At 37.5% G+C, this 22,134-nt stretch overlaps 1 protein-coding gene across 1 annotated transcript in view; it reads right to left on the bottom strand.

Annotated features, from left to right (window-relative positions):
* Window positions 1-22,134, bottom strand: part of CIRSR (corepressor of RBPJ and splicing regulator) — a 47,055-nt gene that overhangs the window by 17,448 nt on the left and 7,473 nt on the right. Inside the window, exons 2-7 of the mRNA XM_031008580.3 lie at window positions 21,611-21,705; window positions 15,612-15,685; window positions 14,721-14,731; window positions 14,568-14,632; window positions 14,119-14,167; window positions 12,848-12,965 (exon numbers count right to left, since the gene is read on the bottom strand). Coding sequence (XP_030864440.2) covers window positions 12,848-12,965; window positions 14,119-14,167; window positions 14,568-14,632; window positions 14,721-14,731; window positions 15,612-15,685; window positions 21,611-21,705 — 412 coding nt within the window. The remainder of the gene's footprint in view (window positions 1-12,847; window positions 12,966-14,118; window positions 14,168-14,567; window positions 14,633-14,720; window positions 14,732-15,611; window positions 15,686-21,610; window positions 21,706-22,134) is intronic.

Genomic DNA, 22,134 nt, shown 5'->3' on the forward strand with positions numbered 1-22,134 from the left:
CGGGCTCCTCAGGAGGAAGGAACCAGTGAGCTTTAAGATATGTCAGTGGAAACTTCCCAAACTGAAAAGAGAGAAAAGAAAAAGAATATTCAAGAACTGTGGGACAATTATGAAAGGTGTTACATGTGTATAATGGAAACAATAGAAGAATAGAGAGAAAGAAACAGAAGAAATATTTGAAATAACAATGGCTGAGGATTTCCCAAAACTAACGATATATACCAAACCACATATCCAGAGCCCAGAAAACACCAAGCAAGATAAATACCAAAAAATCTATACCTAAGCATATCACATTCACACTGTGAAAAAATCAAAGATGAAGAAATTTAGTATCTAGTGCAAGTATCCTTCAAAAGTGAAGAAGAAATAAAGACCTTCTCAGACAACAAAAATGGAGGAATTTTTTGCCAGTAGACTTGTCTTGAAGGAAATATTAAAAGAAGTTCCTTAGTGAGAAGGAAAATGATATAAGTCAGAAACTCAGATCTACATAAAGAAAGGCAGAATGTTTGAGAAAGAAATGAAGTTTGTAAAATACAATCTTTTATTTTTCATATTCTTAACTGATCTAAAAGACAAGTTTGTTCAAAATGATGAAAACTGCAAAATACTGGGTATTACAGCTTAGGTATGAATGAAATGCATGGCAGCAATGTTATAAGGGATGCGAGGGAGCTATTCAGTTGTAGAACAGGAATTGGGTTACTCTGTTATGAGATACTTGTACTAACCATGAAGTTGTATAGTATTCGAAAGTGGACTTAGATTAGTTGTAAATTCATATTTACAACTGTGACATACATACAAAAGTGGTTCTAGGGCAATCGCTAAAAAAATTTTTAGAGTATAATTAATATGCTAAAAGAGGAGATAAAATGGATTCCTATCAAATGCTCAATTAAAACCAGAGAAAACAGAAACTAAGAGACAAAAAAAGGAAACAAAAAATTAGGGTAATGAACAGAAAACAATTACAAATATAGTAGATATTAATCCAACTATTTCAATCATTGCTTTTGATAAGAATGGTCTTAACACACCAATTAAAAGACAGAGGCTGGGTGTGGTGGCTCACACCTGTAATCCCAGTGTTTTGGGAGGCCAAGACAGGAGGCCAGGAGTTGAAGACCAGCCTGTGCAACATAGTGACAGCCTGTCTCTCCAAAAAGTTTTTAAAAAATTAGCTGGGCATTGGGCGCGGTGGCTAACGCCTGTATTCCCAGCACTTTGGGAGGCCGAGGCAGACGGATCACGAGGTCAAGAGATCGAGACCATCCTGGCTAACACGGTGAAACCCCGTCTCTACTAAAACTACAAAAAAATTAGCCGGGTGTGGTGGGGGGCGCCTGTAGTCCCAGCTACTTGGGAGGCTGAGGCAGGAGAATCATTTGAACCCTGGAGGCGGAGGTTGCAATAAGCCGAGATCATGCCACTGCACTCCAGCTGGGCAACAGATCGAGACTCTGTCCCCCACCAAAAAAAAATTTGGTGGGCATGATTGTGCATGCCTGTCATCCTAGTTACTTAGGAGGCTAAGGTGGGAAGATAGCTTAAGCCTAGGAGTTTGAGACCACAGTGAGCTATGACCTCGCCACTGCACTCCAGCCTGGGCAAGAGAGAGCGAGATGCTGTCTCTTAAAAAAAAAAAAAAAAAGACTATTTGAGTAGATAAAAAAAAACAAGACCCAACTACCCAACTATATGTTATTGTTGTCCACAAGAAACCTACTTTAGAAATAAAGACACAGATAAATTAAAAGGACAGAAAAAGATATACCATGCTAACACTAATTGATAAGGCTGGAGTAACTATATTAATGTCAGACAAGTAGATTTCAGAGCAAGGAAAATCATCAAGGATAAAGAGAGACATCACATAAATTATAAAGGGGTCAATTACCCAGGAAGACACAACAATCCCATGTGTACGTGCCTAACAACAGGGCATCAAAATATATGAGGCAAAAACATATATAAATGTTTTTAGAAATAGACAAATCCACGATAATAGCTGGAGATGTCAACACCCCTCTATCAGTAACTGACAGATCCAGCAAGCAGAAAATCAGGAGGATATAGTTCAACTGAATAGTACCATCCATCAACTGGATGTACTAACATTAATAGAACACTTCCTCTAACAACAGCAGAATATACATTCTTCTCCCACTTGTATAGAACATTCACCAAATAGACCACATTCTGGGCCATATGACACACCTTAACAAAGGTAAAAGAATAGAAATCATACAAAGCATGCTCTCAGACCATAATGGAATTCAACCAGAAATCAGTAACAGAAAGATAGCTGGAAAATCCCCAAGTACTTAGAGATCTAAAAACACACTTATAAATAAACACAGGAGTCAAAAAAGTAGTCTCAAGAGAAAGTTAAAAAATATATATTTTGAACTAAAGAAAATGGCTGGGCGTGGTGGCTCACATCAGTAATCCCAGCACTTTGGGAGACCAAGGCAGGAGGACTGCTTGAGCCCAGGAGTTTGACGCTGCAGTGAGCTATGACTGTGCCATTGCATTTCAGCTCAGGCAACAGAGACCCTGTCTCTAAAAAAGAAAATGAAAATACAACTGCTGTGTAATAAGGAATTTGGCTGGTCTTTGTCCCTAGAGCTCTTGGGTCACTAGGTGCATTGTAAATGAGCAGTAAGATTTTAAAAGGCATCTTTTTTCCTGAGCAGCAATTCTCAACAATGGGCTTAAAAATCTTCAGTAAATCATGCTGTAAACAGATGTGCTGTCATCTAGGCTTTGTTCTTCCATTTACAGAGCACATGCAAAGTAGATTTAGCATAATTCTTAAGGGCCCCAGAATTTTCAGAATGATAAATGAACACTGGCTTCAGAAATTACCAGCTGCATTAGCCTCTAACAAGAGAGTCAGCTTGTCCTTTGAAGCTTTGAAGCCAGGTACTGACTTCTCTTTGCTAGCTATGAAAGTCGTAGATGGCATCTTTTTCCAATAGAAGGCTGTTTCATCTACATTGAAACTCTGTTGTTTAGTTTAACTACCTTCATCAATTATCTTAGTTATATTTTCTGGAGAACTTGCTGCAGCTTCTACATCAGCATTTGCTGCTTCACCTTGCAGTTTTGTTAGGGTTGTGGCTTCTTCCCTTAAACCTTATGAATCAATCTCTGCTAGCTTCCAACTTTTCTTCTGCAGCTTCCTCACCTCTATTACCCTTCACAGAGTTGAAGAGAGTCTGGGGCCTTGCTTTGGCTTAAGGGAATGTTGTGGATGGTTTGAACTTCTATCCAGATTACTAAATTTTCCTCCATATCAGCAGTAAGGCTGTTTCACTTTTTTCTCATTTGTGTGTTCACTGGAGTAGCACTTTTGATTTCCTTCAAGAACTTTCCCTTTGCATTCACAAGTTAGCCAATTGGTGTAGGAGGCCTACCTTTCTACCTATCTCAGCTTTCAACATGCTTTCCTTATAAAGCTTAATCATTTCTAGCTTTTGATTAAAGTGAGAGATGTGTGATTCTTCCTTTCATTTGAACACTTAGAGGCCACTGTATGGTTATTAATTGCCTAAATTCAATATCATTGTGTCTCAGAGAACAGGGAGGCCTGAAGAAAGGGAGAGAGATAAGGGAAGAGGCAGTGGGTGGAGCATTCAGAATACACAAAACGTTTATCCATTAAGTTTGCCATCTTCTATAGGTGCAGTTTGCGGCATCTCAACACAATTACGATAGTGATGTCAAAGATCACTGAGCACAGATCACCATAATGATATAATAATACAAGTTTGAAATATTGCAATAATTACCAAAAATGTGACCCAGAGACAAAGTAAGCACATACGGTTGGAAAACTGGTGCTGATAGATTTGCTCAGCACAGGCTGACCAGAAACCTTCAATTTGTAACACAGCATCTGCAAAGGGCAAGAAAGTGAAGCATGATCAAATAAGGCATGCCTGCATTAGAGTTTCAGGGCTGGTTCATCCACTATCACTGCTGGTGTAGAGCTGAGTTCACCGGCGGGCATAATGGGTGGTTGAGAAGCAGGCTGAAGGAGAGCTAGCACTCCCAGCAACCCCAGCTCTAGCTTTCCTATACAGTAACTGTTTATTTATTTACAAAAAGTTTCTGTAGCAATAGGGTCTTGCTGTGTTGCCAAAGTTGGTCTCAAACGCTGGTCTTGAACTATCCTCCCCTCTCAGCCTCCCAAAGTGAGGAGATTATGGGTGTGGGCCACCACACCTGGCCCAGAGTGACTGTTTAGTGTTACCTGTTTGCTTCGTGAAGAAATAAATCTGCAATTCAAACATGGAAAGATGTGCAAAATCTTTGTTTGCTTGGGGAAAAGAATTACTTAATAGATAGAATTTTGCTTTATATTTATTTTGACAATCTTACTAACATTAATTTGCTTTATAGGTACCTATACACAAATTCTTATCCCCTTGTGGGTTAGAAACTTTAATTAGTATAAGACTATGCACTCTGCTGTGTGTATGTGTTTAAGCATCACAGAAAAATACATTCCACGGGCTGGGCACCATGGCTCACGCCTGTAATCCCAGCACTTTGCGACACCGAGGCGGGCGGATCACGAGGTCAGGAGATCGAGACCATCCTGGCTAACACGGTGAAACCCCATCTCTACTAAAAAAAAATATTAGCCAGGTGTGGTGGCAGGCGCCTGTAGTCCCAGCTACTTGGGAGGCTGAGGCGAGAGAATGGTGTGAACCCAGGAGGTGGAGCTTGCAGTGAGCCAAGATCGAGCCACTGCAATCCAGCCTGGGTGACAGAGCGAGACTCCGTCTCAAAAAAGAAAAAAAGAAAAGAAAAGAAAAGAAAAATGCTCCATGGATGAATGTGGGGCAGGTATCAGTGGTTTTACTTGTATTACACTGTGAAATTCAAAGGCAAAGAAAATGGTATTAAAACCACATTCTTTCCCTCATATTATATGATTCTATTTATATAAAATGTACAGAGTAGGCAAATCTATAGAGACAGAAAAAATTAGGTGGTTGCCTGAGGCTGGGGACTAGAGGGTGAGGGCTAACAGGTATCTTTCTTGGGTAACAAAAATATTCTAAAATTGACTGTGGTGATGGATGTATAACTCTGTGAATATACTAAAGGCCATTGAATTGTATGCTTCAAATAGGTAAATTGTGTGGTATGCAAATTATAGTTCGCAAAAGTTGTTAAAAGAAAACAAACTTGCTGTTGATATATCCCACTGTGGATTTAAAAATGTTTAATTTAAATATACATTAAAAACACAAGTAGCTGACAGATGTTAAGAGTCAATGATAAGAATAAGGGCTATAGAATATAGATAAAAGCCAGGTGGGCTGGCCATTTAATTGTATTGTAGTATAAAAATATTTTATAAAAATTCAGTCAGCACTGAAGCTTACAAGTTTTACATATAATTTTGAGTACCTGGAGTGGATGAAAACTTATAAAGTTAAGATGATCTTATCAGTAGAAAAGATATTCTAAACCATTTTAGCCCAAAGAAGCATTTTGATTGCCTAATTTAACTTTGCAAAGGAGAAGTAAATCTTATGCTGGTCTCTGTAAACCTCACAGCTGGAACATTCTAACAGCACCTTGCAGTTTCCAGTGATCAAAGTAAGTTACTTTATATACTAAACTAAGAATTTCATAATAGAAATAATGCAACACCAGGGGGTGCGGTTATCATGAAATAATTACACTCCTGAGAGATTACAGGCACAAGGCTGTACCCCAGGAGTGTGATTATCCCATGATAAGCACATCCACTGAAATTGCCTTATTGCAAAAATAATCTCTATTCACTGGTGAGACATTATTCAATAGGTGATTTTTTTTTAAATGAAAAGACTTTTTTTGTAGCTTGAATCAGCAAGTAGATTAGAAAATTGGTCAGTTTATTTTTCATTGCATTCAAATTCAGAACACAACATCATTATTTGCTTTCCTATTTCATACAGAATTTTGATTTTGATTTTGAGAAATCTTTGAGAGTTTCTATTAGCCTTAGTTAAGTACTACTGCTAAATTTAAGTCAAACTTTAAAGGCATTAATTGAGCAATTCAATTTTAAATAATTTACTTCTATATACAGTTTTTAATTCTTCTAAAACAATGTTCATTTAAAAAACTTACAAATGTAATGTACCTTCACTAATGGAATTACAGGTAAGCCAAAAAGATGAAATTAAAAGTCGCAAGTAATCCTACCACCCAGACACAACCACTGTTAATATTTGTCTATCTGCTTCCAATCCTTTTTCTAAAAGTATCTGTCTCTCTGTCTACATGTCTACCTAAAGATACAAAGAGAAACACAAATGTAACTACTGTTTCATAACCTGCTTTTCTTATTTGACCAAAGGTTGTAAACAATGTCCATATCATTAAGAAATCTTCATATCATTTAATGGGATAATATTCCACTGTAATAATATTCTATAATTACTCACTTAATATCATTTTATTAGATATCTAGGTGTTCTTTCTCTATTTTTTTTCTCTGTAGCCCAGGCTGGAGTGCAGTGGCACAATTTCAGCTCACCGCAACCTCTGCCTCCCAGGTTTGAGCGATTCTCGTGCCTCAGCCTCCCGAGCGGCTGGGATTACAGGCGCCACCACCATGCCCAGCTAATTTTTATATTTTTAGTAGAGACAGGGTTTCTCAATGTTGTCCAGGCTGGTCTCAAACTCCTGACCTCAGATGATTTGGCTGCCTTGGCCTCCTGAAGAGTTGGGATTACAGGTGTGAGCCACCGAGCCTGGCCTCTCTTTTACTGTAATATTATATACAATCCTTTGTGACTGAATGTTTGAACATATCCATGATTATTTCCTTAGGGTAGATTCATGACTTTGTAATAAGTAAAACATAATTTAAAGAAACAGAAAAACGTACTTTGCTCCCAAATCGTCAATTGTTCTTACATATAGTTTAAGCTGATGGTTCTCAACCTTGATGATGCCTAAGAAATAGATCAGTAACTTTCATCATTTTATGTGGCATCACAGATGGTGAAAGTTACTGATTTTTTAAATCATAATTTTATCATAGAGTTCAGGCATTCTAAGATACAAGATTTAAGAAATTAAAATATCCAATGTATTTACAAGTATTTGTTCTCAAACCATGTCAGTTTGAATGGAAAAACTGGAAATGGAAATTTCCCTAGCATCTTATTCTATAAAGACTGAGACAAAGAATTAATTCAGTCGGCTAGTTATTTCTCATCATGAACATAGCCTTTACAACACACCAGTAACTCTGCTTTTTTTAGCTGTTCCAATTATTCTGAAAATAAGTTTAATACGGGAGTACAAAGGAAAACATTAGCCTTCTGAAGAATATCATGTGACAGTCAATGTTTGAAAAGCCTAAATTTTAAGTTTCTTTTTAATCACACATTTTAATGTAAAAATAAAATTACCTGTAATTTCACCTAATTAACATACTATTTTAATTTTTCTGTTTCTTTCCAGTCCTAATTTACATGCCCATAGATTTATATTAGAATCATAGCATAGATTCATATTAGAATCATAGCATAGATTCAATTGTATTCCTTAGTTTACTCAAGATATCAACAGTTGACTTTGCCATTCCCCTAGGGCTGGATATTTAGACTGTTTACAATGGTGAAAAATTAGAAATGTTGACAATGTCTTCCCTCACCTTAAAAAAAAAAAGCTCTTTCAACACATCACCATCTTTCCTTTTCCTCAATACTATCCCCCTGTGTGTGTGTATATGTTTTGCCTGTTTCTTCTCACAAGCAAAACACACACATACACACACACACATACACACACACTCTTCCATGGCATTAATTTTGCTTACAATGGTTTCACCAAACTTTCAGATCGTGAACGTCATCTTGGAGAGTAAGATGCTCAGACTTCTCCCTCCTCTCAGGACTCTTCTACAACAGCCCCTCTGCAACAGGGGCTTGGGAACCAACATTTACACAAAATACTTAAGTGAACCTTTACATTAGGTAAGTTTGAGTAAACACTGGCTACAGCATCAGTGGCCAAGCCCTTTCGGCCAGCTTTTTGAAAGCCATTTAAATCTGTTGCTATCATTTAAAGTCATCCAAGTTAAATCTTCTGTGCTTATGTTTTTCTTTGAATCTTTCTTTTTTGGTCAACCTTTCTTTCTACCTAAGTTTTAATTCTTCAAAGCTCATTTTAGTCCCACCTCCTCTATTAGCTACATAATTTAACACTCAGTTACTCTCTATTAAATAGAGCCTTACGTAATACCGTACTTTATTTTCCTGACTAGGTTGTAAACTGGGATTACTCTATGTTATTTTGATGTGTCTGATTAGATTGTAAATCAGGGGTTGTGCCTGTATCTTCTATGAGCTTGGGTTCAAAAAAATAAAACTTACTGGCTGATGTGCAAGATGTCAGATACAGAATTGGCAAATACAATTATTTCAAAAAGTAAGCAAAAAACTTCAGTTCTAAGAATTAAGCAAATGCAGGCAGAGAGATGTTAAGCAGCTTGCCTAAAGTTACACAGATACTAAGTAGCAAAGCAGTTAGCTACGTACGGAGCTACATAGATGCCTGGCTGTAAACCTGGCAGCTGTGTAGCTCCACAGCTCCTCAGTCTGTGTGCTTAACCGCTAAGTACATGGCTTCTCAGAACTGATGGTTTCCTCTATACGAAAGGTTATTCCTTTTGCCTAAGATGCTCAATACTCTTTTCCCATGTCTTGCATGCCAGCATCCTTCCTGTCATTTAGGTCTCAGCTTAACATTGCTTCCTTAGAGGAGCCCTTCCTGATCACTTAATCTAAAGTAATTCCCCATTTAGTTCTTATCACAGTAACCAATTAAACATTCATCACAGCACTTATAAATACCTGAGATTTTCTTATTTATTAGTTTACTGTGTGTCATTCCCAATATAATGAAAGGTTTTGGTACTGTGTTCCTAGAGCCTAGAACAAGGCCTGGCACAGAAAAAGTGCTCCATAAATGATGATTGAATAAATATGTTTATCTTACAAACCACTGATGAACATTTAGGGTTGTTGCCAATCTTTCACTACTATAAATCTTTGAAAATCTGCCTTATCACTGTTTTTTATAAATTACTGGAGGGCAAATTTCTAGGTAAAAAGGTATGCATGTTTTTCAGGCTTTTGATATATATCAGCAAATATATAACCTCTCCAGAAAGGTTGCTCTAATTTATCAAGAGAGGATTAAAATGTTCATTTTGGCTGGGCACGGTATATCACACCTGTAATCCCAGCACTTTGGGAGGCTGAGGTGGGATGATCATTTGAGCTCAGGAGTTTGAGACCAGCCTGGGCAACATGGTGAAACCCCATCTCTACAAAAAGTACAAAAATTAGCTGGGCATGGTGGCTTATGCCTGTGAGTCCCAGCTACGCAGGAGGCTGAGGTGAGGGGATTGCTTGAGCCTGGGAAGCAGAGGTTGCAGTGAGTTGAGACCCGTGTCACTGCCCTCCAGTCTGGGCAACAGGATGACACCCTGTCTCAAAAAAAAACCAAAAAACAAAATAAAATGTTCATTTTACCACACTTGTGCCAATATTGGATGCATACCTTTTAAAAATCTTTACCAAGGTTCGATGGGCAAAAAGGTAACATATTGTTTTAGTTTTCATTCCTTTGGTTATTAATGTTGAAAATATTTTCATATGTTTAATGGTCATCTGAATTCCTCCTTTTGTAAACTATCTTTATGTCCTTTGCTCCTTTATGTTTGCATGTTCATCTTTTTCTTATTGACTTGAAAGAACATTTTTGTTTTTGAGACAGTCTCGCTTTGTCACCTGGGCTGGAGCACAGTGGTGCAAACCTGGCTCACTGCAGCCTCAACCTTCTGGCTCAAACAATCCTCCTGCCTCAGCCTCTCAAGTAGCTGTGACTACAGGTGCAGACCACCAAGCCCAGCTAGATTTTTTTGTATTTTTTGTAGAGATGGGGTTTCATCACGTTGCCCAGGCTGGTCTCAAACTCCTGAGCTCAAGCAATCCTCCTGCCTTGGGCTTTCAACGTGCTGGGATTACAGGCAAGAGCCACCATGCCCAGCCCTGAAAGAACATTTTATATGTTAGGGGTATCAGCCTCATGCAGAGAAACCATATTATTTCCACAAAGGTAATGTTCTCATCTTCTCCCACCCAGGTGCTCAATTCATTTAGATAGAGAAAAAGAATCACTAATATGTAGACTTCTTAAGCCTGGTTACATAAATGTTAAAACTTGATAGGAACCAAATACTTGAGCATTTTTTCTACTTCATTCACTTGATCCTGAAAAAGTTCATTTTACTAAGGAATAGTACCACAGTAAAACCCCACCATAAGAGGGTTCCAAAAATGTCAATTGTATAAATTGAGTGACTGAGTTACTATAAGGTTAATGAATAGAAATGGAGGGCTGGAGGGCCGGGCGCGGTGGCTCACATCTGTAATCTCAGGACTTTGGGAGGCCGAGGCGAGTGGATCACGAGGTCAGGAGATCAAGACCATCCTGGCTAACATGGTGAAACCCTGTCTCTACTAAAAATACAAAAAATTAGCCGGGCGTGGTGGCAGGCACCTGTAGTCCCAGCTACTTGGGAGGCTGAGGCAGGAGAACGGCATGAACCTGGGAGGCGGAGCTCGCAGTGAGCCAAGATCGCGCCACCACACTCCAGCCTGGGTGGCAAAGCAAGACTCTGTCTCAGAAAAAAAGAAAAAAAAAAAAAAAAAGAAAGAAATGGAGGGCTGGAGAAGAGCCAATAACCAGCTTTATTATATCTGAATTCACATAATTATGGGCATGTTTTTTTGAGGTTTTAGTGTTTTCAATACTCTTAAAAACAGGTTAACTATTCAGTTAGCACAAGTTCTTTTGAATGTTAGCAGACTTTCTAATACAGACTCAAAGAAAATCAAGTCTACTGATTATTAAAAGAAAGCACTGAGTCTGGAGTCTATACTACTCAGGATCAGAGTTACATAAGGCTGAGGCATAAAGACAACCACTACTTCTGCCTGTCCCAAGTCAACCCATGAGTCATGCAGTCATAGGGGCACTATAAGGTTCGAGTGAAAGAAAAGATAAGATGCAACCCCTTCCAGAAAACAGGTTATACTTCCAGATATAACAACAAATCCCTGTGACTAAAAAAGAAGTGGTCAGAAATATTTGAGCCAACGGGTATATAACATACACCACTCCATTTTCTTTGGGGCTTTATTTCCTTTGAGGCCTTTCTCCCTTCTTCTACTAGTTAGCTGGGGGCAAGGGAGGAGGAGGCATTAGGTATGTAAGCTTTTAAGGGTACCTGTACTGTGGTATCAGTGGGATGTTCTTTTGTCAGAGATTGCCAGACCTATTGTGTCACCTGACAATACTGAGCGAATAATTTCCTTCTACTTAAACTGTACAAATAGTTTCCTTCTACTTAAAAGGTGGTTACTGGCCAGGCATGGTGGCTCATGTCTGTAATCCCAGCACTTTGGGAGGCCGAGGCAGGTGGATCAATTTGAGCCCAGGAGTTCAAGACCAGCCTAGGCAACATGGCAAAATGCTATCTCTATTAAAAAATACAAAAACTAGCCAGGCATGGTGGTGTGTGTGTCGGTAGTCTCAGCTAGCTACTCGGGGGGCTGAGGTGGGAAGAGAGCTTGAGCCCGGAAATTGGAGGTTGCAGTGAGCCGAGATTGCGCCACTGCACTCCAGCCTGGGCAACAGAGCCAGACGCCATCTCAAAAAAAAAAAAAAAAAAACCCAAACTTATTCATCAAATTCCTAAACTCCTAATAGGAGAACTGGCACTTTGAATCCTATAGCCTGAATCAGCTTGCTGGAAAGAAGCAGGATCTCTAGCTAGTGATTAGTGGCTGAAGAACGTATGTTGATTGAGGGTAAACCCTGGGCTCAGAATGAGGCAGCAGTGAAAGCCAAAGGAAGTCTGAGGAGGTGCATCACAGGCCTTGGTGGCCTGAGAGGACAGGGCTTCATGCCCAGAGCATCTGCTTCAATAGAGCAGCCCTGCTTTTATATGTTCTGTATACTGAGGTTTCATGTAAGATTTCTTAAAAGAAAAAAAAAAGAGGTTCTCTAGCTGCTTTAAAAATGCAGAAAATCTCTGAGTTATACTATCACCCTTATTTTAAAATAAGGAGCTGAAGTTCATAAAAGTGAAAGGACTTGCTTAAGGTTACAGGATTAAACAGATTATTTCTATTATGATCTATTACAAGTTAGGGTTGGATTATTGTGCCTGTTTCAATAATATACTAACAAAGCACTAATAAATTTAAGTTAAAACTTCTCAGTTTAATATCTCTGTAGAAAAAGAACCAAAATAATCTAAACCAAATTAGATCAATTTTTCTGAAGTAGACAGTAATATGTAGGACAGTAAGTAACTTTAAGTAAAAAACAATTTTAACATACTCAGCTTTGTTTTTACCTCTGTACTAAAAAGAGATGGCTGCTGAGGCTTTCAGTACAGTCTATTTTTATAATTCAGGATATGAATATGAGAAATAAGCATTTTTTCCTTCCATTTTTAGGCTACTAGCCTGATAAACTATGTTTAATGTATTTTACTTTAAAACTTAGTTCATAGGGCCTTTGGCTGGAAAAATTAAACTTAATCCTATTACACAGCATTTTAATTCAACATATATGATCAGAGTTTCCCATTAATCGTATTTTGGGAATGGTCTTAGTCAAAAACAAACAAACAAGCCACACACACAAACCCAAATAAAAATACCCAGAAAGAGTAAAGAAAAATGTTGTTTTATCTTTCCTTGTTTGTCCTCTCCCGAAACAAATCATGTCTAGTGCCTACCTGAGCCATCAGTGGGAACCGAACTTGCATTGATTCCAGAAAGACCAAACAAAGGACATTCTCGATCTGTGTTGACATGACCCCATTTGTGACATTTAATGCACCTCACATTTCGAACCTGAGAAATAATGAATGTGATTTTGGTTACTAAAAAAGTAAGAATCTAACCAATGTTCAAATTCCTATTCCTTGATAGAATTTAAGCTAAATTACATTTTTAAAAGATCTCCAGGGAAAAAGACTCCAAACTATGTTTGGTAATTTAATACAAAGACTAAAATCTTTCACTATAAATTTTGCCTAGAAACTAAGCTGAATCCCATTTCTTTTTGCCTCTCACTTGGTGGCAATATAATGTCATCCAAAAAGAAATGGTAAAATACCAAAAAGAATTATGGCGTTATGTGAAGAATTTAAGCTTAAATTCTCTCATTTTAATAAGTAAACCTTTAAAGTTTCAAATTTCAAAACCTGGAGCTGGTAAACATTTTCTGTAAAGGTCCAAATGTAGTAAATATTTTAGGCTTTTTGGGACAGATGTTGTCTATTCTAACGACTCAACTCTGCTGCTGCAGTGGGAAAGCAGCCACAGCCAATAAATAAATGAATAGGCAAAGCGGTGTTCCAATAAAACTTTCTTTACAAGGATTTGCCCTCTGATGATAGTCTGTCCTGATTCTAAACCAATAATAGATTTAAATCTTTTCTTGACCTTGAGCTGATTCTCCAAATTTTTTGAAAACTGCAGAGACCAATATCATTATAGCTCTCACTATAAAAGTTTGATTCCTGTCTTTTTTTTTTTTTTTTTGAGATGGAGTCTCGCTCTATTGCCCAGGCTGGAGTGCAATGGTGCAGTCTCGGCTCACTGCAACCTCCACCTCCTGGGTTCCAGCGATTCTCCTGCCTCAGCCTCCTGAGTAGCTGGGATTACAGGCGCCTGCCACCATGGCTAGCTAATTTTTTGCATTTTTAGTAGAGACAGGGTTTCACCATGTCGGCCTGGCTGGTCTCGAACTCCTGACCTTGTGATCCGCCCGCCTTGGCCTCCCAAAGCGCTGAAATTACAGGCATGAGCCACCACACCCAGCCTGATTCCTGTCTTTTATCAGCCTACTACATTTTATGTTTTCTCCTCTATTCCTTATATTATCTGATACAAATAAAAACCATAGTGCCCCTTTTCAGCTTAAACACCTTTTAGACAACAATATAAAGATACATTTATTAAATAAAAATTATTCTTACAGAGTAAAATATGTGTCACTTGCCTGAATACCAAAGGGCTGATCTCTGATGTTCATGTCATCTTTGGCATATCTATTAAATAGAGGAAATGTACAAACACAATATTAAGAATAATTTAAAAAATTAAACAGCAGTTAATCAGAAAAATAGTTTTACAGTTCTAAGAACATTATGAAATATATTACTTCAGTAAGAATACAGAACTATAAAATCTATCTAGTATTTCCAAACACCATTTAGTTATTATGTGTCTAGTCTGATAATTTGTGATATTAAAAAAATGAAAAAGTATATAAAACAAAAGACTATGAGCAAGCAGATTAGTTGAATAAGACAGCTAATTAAAATCATTAAAAATAACTTTTCACATCAGTTGCCTCCTCTAATGATTGAAAAAGCAACATAAGATGGGATATCAGTAAATGTAAACTTAATGATACATATCTTGTCTTAAAAGTAAACCAGTCCTTACTTTTCTCGTGGGGCTCCTTTCTGCCATTCAAATTTGTATTCGGTCTCTCCTTCTGTTTCTTCTTTCTAAAAACATTCATTGAAAATTCTTTTAATTTTTCCATATAATACAATCAACTGCAAGTAAATTCAGACATAGAAAATAGTACTTTACCTCTTTGTTTTCTTGATTGCATATCAAAAATATGGAAGAAAAAAGGTATGACAAGTTAAAAACTTCAATATAAAAATCTACTGTATACACTGTGATATCATGTTATTTAACTGTCACTTATAATAATTCATTGTTTGACTTTTTTTCTTCTGTCACATGATAAAAATTCAGACCACTGCGGGATAAAATACAAAATTAAAATTAATAAGTATGTTAACTCACAGTTTTTAAACTTTTCACTGTTCATTGACAGTGAATATTATGTTTTTTATTTACAAATGCATTAAATATTTAGTAAGAAGGACTAAAGATACATATGCAAATTATTAAAGAATAAGTGTACTTTGGACATGAAAGTTTCTTCCTTCTCAAAGGGCACATTATGAAATATTATCAGATTAGAAAGATATTTTTTAGTATTTATTCTGTTGTATGATTATAGTTTTTATTATCTTCACAGGATAACAGCAATTTTAAAAGATGGAGAGCAACTTTAAAAAAATATCTGTCATAGTACTTTTCCATCTTTAGCTGCAAACACATCAAAGACTTAAAAGAAAAGGAAGGAGGCCAGGTGCGGTGGCTCACGCTTGTAATCCCAGCACTTTGGGAGGCCGAGGTAGGTGGATCACGAGGTCAGGAGTTCAAGACCAGCCTGGCCAACATGGTGAAACTCTGTCTCTATTAAAGATACAAAAATTAGCCAGGCGTGGTGGCGTGCTCCTGTAATCCCAGCTACTTGGGAGGCTGAGGCAGGAGAATTGCTTGAACTCAGGAGGTGGATGGAGGTTGTAGTGTGCTGAGATGGCGCCACTGCACTCCAGCCTGGACGACAGGGCAAGACTGTGCCTCAAAAAAAAAAAAAAAAAAGAAACGGAAGAAGATAAGTACCTTTTTTAGCTCCTGGTGGGGCTTCATACATGAAATTAAGGCCATTCTTTACACGTTCATCTCCCATAAGCAATCTAAGTGAAACAAGACAAAGTTAACGATTTTATGTAGGACAAAAAAAAAATTATAGAATAATCCACTCCCCACCAAAAAGCCTAAGGGAATTAAGATAAAATATTTTTGTTAGAAACAGAGTTCTAAAACTTTACTCCACTAACTAGATTACATCTGAATGGAAATTAAACAGTGCTGTCTCTTTAGTAACTGGTTATAAGCTCTGAGACTTTCTTACTAGCTGAGAGATCCTACCCATCCTAACAAAAAAGGGGAAAAATAACATGGTCATTTTTCTTACAGGATTTTCTTAAACCCTGAAATGCTGTGGAAATTATGACAACTTTGAAATCCAATATGCCATCACAAATTTACAATTAAGTTAAATAGTGCCAACACTTTTTCTTGATTGTAAGGGATCAAACGGTTTTGTTTTTTCCCACCAAAAAAAGAAAAGGCAAAGGAATCAGTTTTGGAAAAAATAAGTCTCTCAGGGATTTCTTTAGGAAGTCAAATCCAATCAGGGCTTGTAAGAGTCACAGTAAATGAGAAAATAAAATTCTTTCGTGAGGCCAGTGAAAAAAGAATAAAGAAAGTCTGCAGTTGGACACAGTGGCTCACACCTGTAATCCCAGCACGTTGGGAGGCCAAAGCAAGTGGATCACCTGAGGTCAGGAGTTTGAGACCAGCCTGGTCAACATGGAGAAACCCCGTCTCTACCAAAAATACAAAAATTAGCCAGGCGTAGTGGTGCGTGCCTGTAATCCCAGCTACTCGGGAGGCTGAGGCAGGAGAATCACTTGAACGTGGGAGGCGGAGGTTGCAGTGAGCCGAGATCGTGCCACTGGACTCCAGCCTGGGCGACAGAGCCAGGCTCTGTCTCAAAAACAACAACAACAGCAAAAAAAGTCTACATATGCCAAGTAGTATGATGGACTCAGTGTCTGGTGCATGACAAAAATCACATTCTTTATAGTTCTGTTTTAACACTCAAAGTTCCCTGTTTGAGCTCTGTTTAAAAAAAGATACACTAGGCTTTTTAGAAAAAAAAAGCTCTGTAACAAATGGAATGACTGGTTCAGTCAAAGTTTTAATTCATAAGATCCAAGTAAAAATAATAAAGAAGGAGGCTAAAGAGTGAATATAATTTCTCCTTATATTTGGAAAAGACAATCACAAAGGATATATGACATGATTATAATTCCTCTCCTTATATCCACTGGATTCTATAAAGACCTGTAAAAAAGAAGCAAAAGGCCACAAGGATCTACATCCAATATATGTAGATATAAATAGAGTGATATTCAGCAATAAAAGGGACTGAAGTACTGATATATGCAATACCGTGGGTCAACTTCAAAAGCATTATGCTATGTGAAAGAAGCCAGTCACAAAAGACCACATGACATATGATCTAATTTATAGGTCATGTCCAGAATAGGTAAATCTATAGAGACAGCAAGTAAATTAGCGGCTGCTTAGCGCTGAGAGGTAGAAGGAGAAAAAGGCAGGGGAATGAGAAGTGACTGCTAATGGGTAGAAGATTTCTTTTTTGGATAATGTAAATGTTCTGAAATTAGATTACAGTGATGGCTCCAAAAGTCTAAATATACTTAAAAACAACAAACACTTTTAACAGGTGTATAAGTTACATTTTAAATTCACATCATTAAAAATATCAAAATCAGCTGGGCATGGGGGCTCACATCTGTAATCCCAGCACTTTGGGAGGCTGAGGCGGGTGGATCACCTCAGGTCAGGAGTTCGAGACCAGCTTGGCCAACATGGTGGAACTCCGTCTCTACTAAAAATACAAAAATTAGCCGGGCGTGGTGGCAGGCGCCTGTAGTCCCAGCTATTTGGGAGGCTGAGGCACAAAAATCACTTGAACCTGGCGGGCAGAGGTTGGAGTGAGCCGAGATCGCGCCACTGCACTCCAGGCTGGGTGATAGAGTGAGACTCCGTCTCAAAAAAAAAAAAAAAAAAATCAAAATCAAATACACTGAAAGCCAAGCTCGGTATCACTAGTTATTAGGGAAATGCAAATCAAAATCACAATGAGATATCACCTTGCACCTACTGGCTGGCTATCTTCCCAAAAAAAAAAGAAAATAACAAATGTTAGAGAGGATATGGAGAAACTGAAACCCAAGTCCATTACTAGTAGGAAATGTAAAATCGTGTAGTCACTGTGACAACCAGTTTCATGGTTCCTCAAAACGCTAAATATAAACCTACCATGTGATCCAGCAATTCCACTCCTAGGTATATACCCAAAGGAACTAAAAACAAGGACTTGACCAGGTATTTCTATGCCAACGTTTATAGCAGCATTATTCACAATAGCCAAAAGGTGGAAGTAACCCAATACTCAAACAGATGGATAAACAAAATGTGGTATGTACATACAAAAGAGAATTATTCAGCCACAAAAAGGAATACAGTGCGGATACATATTACAACATATATGAACCTTGGACACATTATACTAAGTGAAACAAGCCAGACACAAAGGAACAAATATATGATTCAATTTATATGAGGCATTTAGAATAGGCAAATTCATAGACACAGAAAGTAGAATGGTGGTTGCCAGGGGCTGTGGGCCAAGGGGAATAGGGAATTATTCTTTAATGGTTTAATGGTTACAAAGTTTCTGTTTGAGACAACGAAAAAGTTTTGGAAATGATGATGGTTCACCACACTGAATTTAAGGGTACACTGAATTGCACACTTAAAATGGTAAATTTTATGCAATATATATTTTACAAAAAAACCCACAGACAAACCATTTCATTTATATGTGTATTTTTTATTTATTTCTCTTTGTTTTTTTTTGTTTTTTTTAGAGACAAAGTCTCACTATGTTGCCCATGCTGGTCTCAAACTCCTGGACTCAAGCAATCCTCCTGCCACAAAGTGTTGGGATTACAGGCATAAGCCATTGTGCCCAGCCCAATTCATTTATATTGAAACAAAAATAATAATAAAACCCAAACTAAAAGATTGTTTCCCACTTTATGCAAAATTCAAGACACATATAAAATAAAAGGTAAAGGTATAACATTGGTATTTTTGTTTCAACCTCAACTAAAAATTTACATAGATTTTTTTGACATCCCATAAAATCTTTGTATGTATCTAGACAGAATAATAAATGTGATTTTCAGCTGGGCATGGTGGCTCATGCCTGTAATCCCAGCACTTTGGGAGGCCAAGGCGGGAGGATTGCTTGAGTCCAGGAGTTCAAGATCAGACTGATCAACACAGTGAGTGAGAGACCCTGTCTCTACAAAAAAGAAAAAATTAGCCGGGTGTGGTGGTGTGTGCCTGTAGTTCCAGCTATTCAGGAGGCCAAAGCAGGAGGATCGCTTGAACCCAGAAGTTTGAGGCTGCAGTGAGACATAATCATACCACTGCACTCCAGCCTGGGCAACAGAGTGAGACCTTCCTCTCAAAAAAAAAAAAAAACAACAAAATTTTTTTTTTCATCTTAGGAAAAAAGTATAAAGTGACGAAGGTGATTGATATAATAAACATTAAGCAATCTCTAGGACGGTAAAAACAAAAGAGAAACAATAGATTACTGAAGAATGAAATTGGCTATCAAAAACAGTACTTTTGAATGAGGAAGAAATAAACACTTGGCAAATGACCAATTACTCATAAATTTGCATTCAAATGACCAAACCTAGAAGTAATAATATCTTAGTAGCAATGAACACACTTAGTGCTCAGATTGTGGTTTCTAAATATCATTCACCAATGAAAGGAATCTGGGTGCCTTGGAAAACTGGTTGATTCCAGTGTTGCAGCAGGGAAAATAAAAGACGAGTCTGACCATCTTGTGGGACCAAAAGCAGCATTAAAAAAACAAAACAAAACAGGGTTGGTGCATGTTAAATGGATATACGAGCCAATCTAACAGAGCTCTCAATGGCCCAAACTGAAACAACTGGAGCAAGAAAATAAGTAACAATAGTATTATATTATAATCCAAAGAATTAAATAAACAGCCATGAGTCCATATTGATAGAAAATTAATAGTAACTAGATAAGGGAAATTCTTCCTTACAGAGGAATTCAAATTAATAAATGTAGAGGGAACGATAGAAATAGAAAATAACCATTAGAACATCACAGAAATAAATAATTGATGCAGGCAAGATCTACTGATGAATACCAAAATTAGGCAAAAGTCCAAGGAGAAACAGGGTATTTGCAGGGCTTCAAATATTAATTAAAAGGGAAAATAGCAACTTTTTTTTAAAGATAAAGAATAAACATGAACACTGTGATCTGTTTCAAACCTAGTTTTTCACCTCCACTCTGTTTTTATCCCTCTAACTCAACAACTGTTTCCTGAATACCCTCTCCATTTTCCAATATGTTTTTACTATTAATAATATAAAAATTAGGTTTTTGTTGTTGTTGCTTATTTGAGACGGAGTTTCGCTCTTGTTGCCCAGGCTGGAGTTCAGTGGCGTGATCTTGGCTTACCGCAACTTCTGCCTCCCAGGCGCAAGCAATTCTCCTGCCTCAGCCTCCTGAGTAGTTGGGATTACAGGCATGCACTACCAGGTTTGGCTAACTTTGTATTTCTTAGTAGAAACGGGGTTTCTCCATGTTGGTCAGGCTGGTCTCGAACTCCCGACTTCAGGTGATCTGCCCGCCTTGGCCTCCTAAAGTGCTGGGATTACAGGCATGAGCCACCGCGCCCGACCAAATTAGGGTTTTTAAACAGTGATGCTATTGACATTTTGAACTAGATAGTTCTTTGTTGTGTGGAGCTGTCCTGTGCATTGTAGGCTGTTTTGCGGCATCCATAGTCTCCACCCACCAGATGTTGATAGCACCCCAGTCCGCAGTTGTGACAATCAAAACACTGTCAAAACAATGTCTCCAAACATTGCCACGTTCCCTGGGCAGGGTGGCAGGGAGGGTGCAAAAAACGGTGCTCAGTTGAGAACCACCTATCTAAATCCTTATCATTCTTCAGAGTTCAGCTTAAATGTCACCTCTTCCATAAAGTCTTCCGTTATCCTAAATGGAATTATTTCCTATACTAACATGCTGTATTTTTAAAAGCAGTGTATGTTTTTAATATATCGGTTATTATATTTGGCCTTCAACTATATGTATTTGTATCTCTTACTAGGGTTTCTTAAGGATAGAGAGAAACTACACTTCACACACTTTTATAGGTCCCTATAATACCACTTATTGCCATGCATGGAGTACTCAATAAAAGTTACTAAGATTAAATAAAATTAGTGAGAAAGCTACTTAACTTTTATTTCTTTAACTTTCCTCTCAATATATTATATTTTAAAGAGTAGTAATAGTTTAGTATTACTTTGCTAAATTCCATATTTTGATTGAAAACTGAACTTCATGGACAATTTACCAAAACACCACTATTCAGTGGCTTAAGATTAACCAAGAGAAACCAGCTTCAGTGTTAGATCTGCATATACAAACACAATAGCTAAAGGCAGGTACCATGTTAGAAGACACCAATGAAGAACTCTAGCCACGAAACAGCTTTTAACAGAACAATGACATGCGTGTCAAATAAAGTCACTTAACTTTTCCTCTTGAAAGTATGCTGGGTATCTTTTGAGTGTGTTAAAGAAATAAGTTTGTAAGAGGTCTCAGCAGTTCAAGTGTAGACATGATTGTTCTTCTAAGCTTTGCCTAATTTGAGACTTGCTCAAAGACTGTATATGAGTCATGTGAATCTATGTTTTACGTGAATTATGGGTAAAGCTGGAAAAAGTGGCTATCTACAGGTATGAGAGTAAAAGAGATAGCCCTCAGGGAAAGACACGAATCCTATAATTGGGTATTTGATTCCAAAAAACTGACTTAATATATCATTCAGTAGGAAATTATTCCCATGAAATTGATAATTCTAGATATACTGGCATAACAGAATTTCTTACCTATTATCATATGATTCTTGTTCTTTAAGATATTGCTGCATCAATTCTTCTTGTTTCTTCTTATCATATGATATTTTCTGTTCTGCCATCCATACCTAGATTAGTGAAGTAAAAATGCAAATTAAATTGTTGGATTTAAATTAAACAAACTTTGCTTTTCTTGTATAATAAAATATAAAATGCAATTGTTTAAAGCAGGAGTGCCCAATCTTTTGGCTTCCCTGGGCCACAGAAAACACACTAATACACAGTGGAAGAAGAATTGTCTTGGGCCACACAAAATATACTAACGATAGCCAATGAGCTAAAAAAAAAAAAAAAAGGGCAAAAAAATCTCATAATGTTTTAAGAAAGTTTACAAATTTGTGTTGGACCGCCTTCAAAGCCGTCCTGGGCCACATGTGACCCACAGGCCAAGAGCTGGATAAACTTGGCTGAAAGTTTACAACATAATCCAATTTGGCCGTAATTACATCATTACAAATTAACACCTGAAAAATCTGAAGTGTCTTGATACGAGTTCT

This window comes from Gorilla gorilla, chromosome 11 (assembly GCF_029281585.2).
Source record: "Gorilla gorilla gorilla isolate KB3781 chromosome 11, NHGRI_mGorGor1-v2.1_pri, whole genome shotgun sequence".
Classification (NCBI taxonomy): Eukaryota; Metazoa; Chordata; class Mammalia; order Primates; family Hominidae; genus Gorilla; species Gorilla gorilla.